This window comes from Pan paniscus, chromosome X, assembly GCF_029289425.2.
Source record: "Pan paniscus chromosome X, NHGRI_mPanPan1-v2.0_pri, whole genome shotgun sequence".
Classification (NCBI taxonomy): domain Eukaryota; kingdom Metazoa; phylum Chordata; class Mammalia; order Primates; family Hominidae; genus Pan; species Pan paniscus.
In genome coordinates, this window is record NC_073272.2 from 59,068,408 (window position 1) to 59,076,420 (window position 8,013).

Here is an 8,013-nt window from a genome sequence, read left to right on the forward strand (position 1 = left end):
ATTTTATTTTCTTTGAAGCAATTGTGAATGGGAGTTCACTCATGATTTGGCTCTGTGTTTGTCTGTTATTGCTGTATAAGAATGCTTGTGATTTTTCTACATTGATTTTGTATCCTGAGCCTTTGCTGAAGTTGCCTATCAGCTTGAGGAGATTTTGGGCTGAGACAATGGGATTTTCTAGATATCCAATCATGTCATCTGCAAACAGGGACAATTTGACTTCCTCTTTTTCTAATTGAATACCCTTTATTTCCTTCTCCTGCCTGATTGCCCTGGCCAGAACTTCCAACACTATGTTGAATAGGAGTGGTGAGAGAGGGCATCCCTCTCTTGTGCCCGATTTCAAAGGGAGTGCTTCCAGTTTTTGCCCATTCAATATGATATTGGCTGTGGGTTTGTCATAGACAGCTCTTATTATTTTGAGATACGTCCCATCAATACCTAATTTATTGAGAGTTTTTATCATGAAGGGTTGTTGAATTTTGTCAAAGGCCTTTTCTGCATCTATTGAGATAATCATGTGGTTTTTGTCTTTGGTTCTGTTTATATGCTGGATTACATTTATTGATTTGCATATATTGAACCAGCCTTGCATCCCAGGGATGAAGCCCACTTGATCATGGTGGATAAGCATTTTGATGTGCTGCTGGATTTGGTTTGCCAGTATTTTATTGAGGATTTCTGCATCAATGTTCCTCAAGGATATTGGTCTAAAATTCTCTTTTTTTGTTGTGTCTCTGCCTGGCTTTGGTATCACGATGATGCTGGCCTCCTAAAATGAGTTAAGGAGGATTCCCTCTTTTTCTATTGATTGAAATAGTTTCAGAAGGAATGGTACCAGCTCCTCTTTGTACCTCTGGTAGAATTCGGCTGTGAATCCGTCTGGTCCTGGACTTTTTTTGGTTGGTAAGCTATTTATTATTGCCTCAATTTCAGAGCCTGTTATTGGTCTATTCAGAGATTCAACTTCTTCTTGGTTTAGTCTTGGGAGGATGTATGTGTCGAGGAATTTATCCATTTCTTCTAGATTTTCTAGTTTATTTGCGTAGAGGTGTTTATAAAATTCTCTGATGGTAGTCTGTATTTCTGTGGGATCGTTGGTGATATCCCCTTTATCATTTTTTATTGCATCTATTTGATTCTTCTCTCTTTTCTTCTTTATTAGTCTTGTTAGCGGTCTATCAATTTTGTTGATCTTTTCAAAAAACAATCTTCTGGATTCAGTGATTTTTTGAAGGACTTTTTGTGTCTCTATTTCCTTCAGTTCTGCTCTGATCTTAGTTATTTCTTGCCTTCTGCTAGCTTTTGAATGTGTTTGCTCTTGCTTTTCTAGTTCGTTTAATTGTGATGTTAGGGTGTCAATTTTAGATCTTTCCTGCTTTCTCTTGTGGGCATTTAGTGCTATAAATTTCCCTCTACACACTGCTTTGAATGTGTCCCAGAGATTCTGGTATGTTGTGTCTTTCTTCTCCTTGGTTTCAAAGAACATCTTTATTTCTGCCTTCATTTCATTATGTACCCAGTAGTCATTCAGGAGCACATTGTTCTGATTCCATGTAGTTGAGCAGTTTTGAGTGAGTTTCTTAATCCTGAGTTCTAGTTTGATTGCACTGTGGTCTGAGAGACAGTTTGTTATAATTTCTGTTCTTTTACATTTGCTGAGGAGGGCTTTACTTCCAACTGTGTGGTCTATTTTGGAGTAGGTGTGGTGTGGTACTGAAAAGAATGTATATTCTGTTGATTTGGGGTGGAGAGTTCTGTAGGTGTCTATTAGGTCCACTTGGTGCAGAGCTGAGTTCAATTCCTGGGTATCCTTCTTAACTTTCTGTCTTGTTGATCTGTCTAATGTTGACAGTGGGGTGTTAAAGTCTCCCATTATTATTGTGTGAGAGTCTAAGTCTGTTTGTAGGTCACTAAGGACTTGCTTTATGAATCTGGGTGCTCCTGTATTGTGTGCATATATATTTAGGATAGTTAGCTCTTTTTGTAGAATTGATCCCTTTACCATTCTGTAATGGCCTTCTTTGTCTCTTTTGATCTTTGTTGGTTTAAAGTCTGTTTTAACTGAGACTAAGATTGCAACCCTTGCCTTTTTTTGTTTTCCATTTGCTTGGTAGATCTTCCTCCATCCCTTTATTTTGAGCCTATGTGTGTGTCTGCACGTGAGATGGGTTTCCTGAATACAGCACACTGATGGGTCTTGACTCTTTATCCAATTTGCCAATCTGTGTCTTTTAATTGGAGCATTTAGCCCATTTACATTTAAAGTTAATATTGTTATGTGTGAATCTGATCTTGTCATTATTATGTTAGCTGGTTATTTTGCTCATTAGTTGATGCAGTTTCTTCCTAGCCTTAATGGTCTTTACAATTTGGCATGTTTTTGCAGTGGCTGGTACTGGTTGTTCCTTTCCATGTTTAGTGCTTCCTTCAGGAGCTCTTTTAGGGCAGGCCTGGTGGTGACAAAATCTGTCAGCATTTGCTTGTCTGTAAAGGATTTTGTTTCTCCTTCACTTATGAAGCTTAGTTTGGCTGGACATGAAATTCTGGTTTGAAAATTCTTTTCTTTAAGAATGTTGAATATTGGTCCCCACTCTCTTCTGGCTTGTAGAGTTTCGCTGAGAGATCAGCTTTTAGTCTGATGAGCTTCCCTTTGTGGGTAATGCGGCCTTTCTCTCTGACTGCCCTTAACATTTTTTCCTTCATTTCAACTTTGGTGAATCTGACAATTATGTGTCTTGGAGTTGCTCTTCTCGAGGAGTATCTTTGTGGCATTCTCTGTATTTCCTGAATTTGAATGTTGGCCTGCTTTGCTATATTGGGGACGTTCTCCTGGATAATATCCTGCAGAGTGTTTTCCAACTTGGTTCCTTTCTCCCCGTCACTTTCAGGTACACCAAACAGACGTAGATTTGGTCTTTTCACATAGCCCCATATTTCTTGGAGGCTTTGTTCATTTCTTTTTATTCTTTTTTCTCTAAATGTCTTTTCTCGCTTCATTTCATTCATTTTGTCTTCCATCACTGGTAACCTTTCTTCTAGTTGATCGCATCAGCTACTGAAGCTTCGTTATTCATCATGTAGCTCTTGTGCCTTGGTTTTCAGCTCCATCAGGTTTTTAAAGGACTTATCTGCATTAGTTATTCTAGTTATCCATTTGTCTAATGTTTTTTCAAAGCTTTTCACTTGTTTGACATTGGATCGAATTTCCTCCTGTAGCTCGGAGTAGTTTGATCGTCTGAAGCCTTCTTCTCTCAACTCATCAAAGTCATTTTCCATCCAGCTTTGTTCCATTGCTGGTGAGGAGCTGCGTTCCTTTGGATGAGGAGAGGCGCTCTGATTTTTAGTTTCCAGTTTTTCTGCTCTTATTTTTTCCCATCTTTGTGGTTTTATCTACCTTTGGTCTTTGATGATGGTGACGTACAGATGGGTTTTTGGTGCGAATGTCCTTTCTGTTTGTTAGTTTTCCTTCTAACAGACAGGACCCTCAACTGCAAGTCTGTTGGAGTTTGCTAGAGGTCCACTCCAGACCCTGTTTGCCTGGGTACCAGCAGCGGTGGCTACAGAACAGAGGATATTGGTGATCTGCAAATGCTGCTGCCTGATTGTTCCTCTGGAAGTTTTGTCTCAGAGGAGTACCCGGCCATGTGAGGTGTCAGTCCGCCCCTACTGGGGGGTGCCTCCCAGTTAGGCTACTTGGGGGTCAGGGACCCACTTGAGGAGGCAGTCTTCCTGTTCTCAGATCTCAAGCTGTGTGCTGGGAGAACCACTCCTCTCTTCAAAGCTGTCAGAGAGGGACATTTAAGTCTGCAGTGGTTACTGCTGTCTTTTTGTTTGTCTGTGCCCTGCCCCCAGAGGTGGAGCTTACAGAGGCAGGCAGGCCTCCTTGAGCTGTGGTGGGCTCCACCCACTTTGAGCTTCCAGGGGGCTTTGTTTACCTAATCAAACAACTAACTCGGCAATGGCAGGCGCCCCTCCCCCAGCCTCGCTGCCACCTTGCAGTTTGATCTCAGACTGCTATGCTAGCAATGAGTGAGACTCCACGGGCATAGGACCCTCCAAGCCAGTTGTGGGATATAATCTCCTGGTGTGCCATTTTTTAAGCCTGTTGGAAAAGTGCAGTGTTAGGGTGGGAGTGACCCGATTTTCCAGGTGCCATCTGTCACCGCTTTCTTTGACTAGGAAAGGTAATTCCCTGACCCCTTGTGCTTCCCGGGTGAGGGGATGCCTCGCCCTGCTTCGTTTCGCACACGGTGCACTGCACCCACTGTCCTGCACCTACTGTCTGGCACTCCCCAGTGAGATGAACCTGGTACCTCAGTTGGAAATGCAGAAATCACCCATCTTCTGCGTCGCTCATGCCGAGAGCTGTAGACTGGAGCTGTTCCTATTCAGCCATCTTGGCTCCTCTGTCTATTGTGAAGTTTTTAATATCCAGGCATATTAGTGCTTCTTATTGGGATGCAATGAGAAAAACATTGCTTACAAATATGTACCAAATGGTAGACTCAAATAAATTTGTTATATAAAACATTATTAACTAAAATATGTTCAGTAAATAATGTGGGTTTTTTTGTGTCACTCTATTTAATCTTGGTGCCTCTGGTCAGGACACCTTGTTCTTATACCTCTACATTAATCTTAAAAAATATTTTAAGATGTTTGTTATACAAATGAACCAAATAAATATCACTGTTTTCCTATTTTAAGGATTCAGATTAATAGTTATCTACTCCATTTGTGTTAGAAGATTTTAGCATTATGGGCTTTCCCAGCTCTTAGAGCCTAGTTAAAAATGAGCAAAGTAGAAATGTTTAGTGTCTAAAATTTTAGGCATGAATAAATGTCCATGAATTAATTAGATTCCATTTACATAAAAGCTCAATATCTACTAAACTTATATTCATTGAATTATTATCCACTAATGTCTAATACATTCTTTTTTGTATATTCTTTTTACAGGTTAAAAATCTATTATATTTACCTCACATTTTCTGCTTTTCAAACATTACCATTGTGACACATATTAATGATTTAGAATAGGCCTAATTACTGTCACCTGTAATATGCAAATTTCAGAGAGGAGTAAATGAACTCAGTAGTTTTTACTTTGTGTCCTGCAATGTTACACAAATATGATGATATGTGCAAACATAAAGAATAAAAGAACACAAATATATAGTCAACGTGTATTTAATTCTACCTTGTCAGACTAACTGAAAAGGTTTCTAGGCTCCTTTCAAATGAGTTTGAACAAATAACAATAATGAAATAAAGGAATTACTCTATAAATATATTGAGGATATCTGTATGCAACTTTCCCCAATTTTTCTGTAATTCAAATCCCTTTTTATCAACTTAATTTTTCTGTAATAATAAGCTATTTGAAATTATAGATTTTGTTTTGCCTTTTCAGTGTCTTTTATCTAAGTTCAAGTTCTTCACAGACACCTCAAACTGAATATGGGCAAAGTTAAGGTATTTTTTAAATCTCATTTAATGGTATATTCATTGTCTCTCCATTTATCAAGCCAAAACTCGACATCACCATTGCCTGACTCCATCTCCATTTACCCTCACAATTAGTCATCATCATCTTCTGTCACTTAAACATCATAACTATCCCTGGAAAGTGTCCATACTTCTCCATGATTGTCATTAACTCCAGAATGACATATTCTTTTCTGTTAGTCTTGGAGTAAAGCTTAAATTTCTTATGTCACCAGCTTCTTCTCCCTTTACCCATGAATATATAACACTGAACTTATTTTATTTCTTGAAATGAACTTCTTTTATTTCTGGCCCTTGGGACACATGGCTTCCCCTGCCTCCAATATTCCTTGGCCAACTTCTAATCGGTTTTTTTCATCTCATCTAAGAATAATCTTCATCCAGGAAAAGCTTTTGCTGGCCAATGCTTAGCAAGTCTGTATTTGGTGTCTCCATCTGTGATAGCTGATTTTATTTGGATGAGACTAACATTTAAATCATTGAACTCAGAATAAGCAATTGCCCTCCATAAGGCAGATGGACCTCATCTAATAACTTGAAGGTCTAGATAAAAGAAAAAGACCAACATCCCCAAGCAAGAAGAAATTCTTCAGTAGATGGCCTTCAGAGTTTCATCTACGTCATCAGCTCTCCTGGATCTCTGCTTGCCAGACTTTGGATTTGAACTGCACCATCAGCTTTCCTGGGTCTCTGGGCTGCCTACCTTCAGACTGGAACTGTACCACTGGCTCTCCTAGGTCTTGAGCTTGCTTGTCCACACTGAAGAAATTTGGGCTTCCCAGCCTCCATAGTTGTGTGAGCCAATTCCTTATAATAAATCTCTGTTTGTCTCTATCTTTCTCTGTCTCTATTTCTGTGTCTCTACCCATCTGTCTCTGTCTCTCTCTAGATATATATGTGTATATACAGTCATGTGCCATGTAACATTTCAGTCAATGATAGGCTACATACATGATGGTGTTCCCATGAGATTATAATACAATATTTTTACTATGCTTTTTCTATGTTTAGATATGGTGAGACTCACAAATACTTGCCATTGTGCTACAATTGCTTACAATATTAGTACAGTAACATGCTGTACAAGTTTGTAGCCTAAGAGCAATAGGCTACACCATGCAGCCGAGGTGTGTAATAAGCTATACCATGTAGGTTTGTGTAAATACACTCTATGCTGTTTGCACAAGGACAATATTGCCTAATGACACATTTCCCAGAATGTATCCACATTGTTAAGTGACATGACTCTGTGTGTGTGTGTGTGTGTGTGTGTGTGTGTGTGTGTGTCTGTGTGTGTGTGTGTGTGTATACTGTTGGTCTGTTTCTCTGGAGAACCCTAATATACCACCATACCATAGCTGTCATCACACTATATCCTATAATTATCTTTCTTTCTTACTAAAGCACTAGCTCCCTAAGAGGAAGGATTATGCTGTTCTTTTTCACAACTAGAACCCAAGTAACTAAGACAGTTCCTGTCATTGAATACATTTTACCTTCAGGTAACATATTACTACCATACCTATTCCCTTGACAACCAGACTACTCTTTCTAAAACATAATTGATTATTTAATTCTCCTAAATTAAGACAGTTTTTAAGTCAAACAGTTGCATTTCTTTCATTAAAATGTTCTGTGAACACCAAATGTTCTGTAACGTTTTAATAAAATATGTTAAATAGAAAGAAATATGAAAATTTTACAAAAGCAAGATGAATCTTAAGTCCAGACTTTGGAGTCTGTCAGAGAATGCTGTAAAATAAAATGAAGAAATATAATGGGCCTTTGTCATCTATAATACACAATTCTTTTCTTGAAAAATTCCCAGCACTTCACTTTTATGAGAGGAGTAAGAAAGTTAGAAATAAATATATGAAACTGTGTGTGTGCTTTTTTTGTGTGTGTGCTTTTTTTGTGTGTGTATATGTGTGAATGATTCATGTAGCACTTAAAATGAAAAGCACAGTGTGGAGAAAATTTCATGAGATATATTGAGGAAAAGAGAAAAAGTCTTAATATTTGAGTTCCTTCCATTTCCTTTATTTCAAAGGCAAATACATTTGTGTATCTAGGATAAATGTTTAATAATTATTTATTTCCCTTCCTCATAAACCAGAAGTTAATAAGTTCACCAACCTTAAAAGAAAACATTAGACTTTTAATTTTAGCTCCAACATGCAAATAACTTGGAAGTCATTATCCCAACCAACCTTATGGCACAAAAAACATGAAGAAACTGAGTATCAATTATTTTTCTTGGACCCATCAGTGAATTGGGTTCACAGGGCAAACTTGCCTCCCTAAAATGTAAAGAAAGATGTGAATACAGAAAATCACAGTCAAGCTCTGCCTAGCTGAGACAGAAGCTATTGGAGCAAAACATAAATAGGAAGACTTAAATTGTAATTACAACAAATTGCTGGAGGCTGAGTGTAGACTAGTTTGAGAGTAAGAAATTCCTGGTGGTTTCATTCTTAATGAGGCCCAACCTTTTTTTAGTTT

At 38.3% G+C, this 8,013-nt stretch overlaps 1 protein-coding gene across 1 annotated transcript in view; it reads left to right on the forward strand.

Annotated features, from left to right (window-relative positions):
* The window catches only part of LOC117977599 (zinc finger X-linked protein ZXDB), a 29,796-nt gene extending 22,526 nt beyond the window's left edge, over window positions 1–7,270 (forward strand). Inside the window, exon 2 of the mRNA XM_034949765.3 lies at window positions 4,963–7,270. Within this exon, the coding sequence (XP_034805656.2) occupies window positions 4,963–5,043 (81 nt within the window). The 3' untranslated portion in view covers window positions 5,044–7,270. The remainder of the gene's footprint in view (window positions 1–4,962) is intronic.
* The last annotated feature ends 743 nt before the right edge of the window (window positions 7,271–8,013 follow it).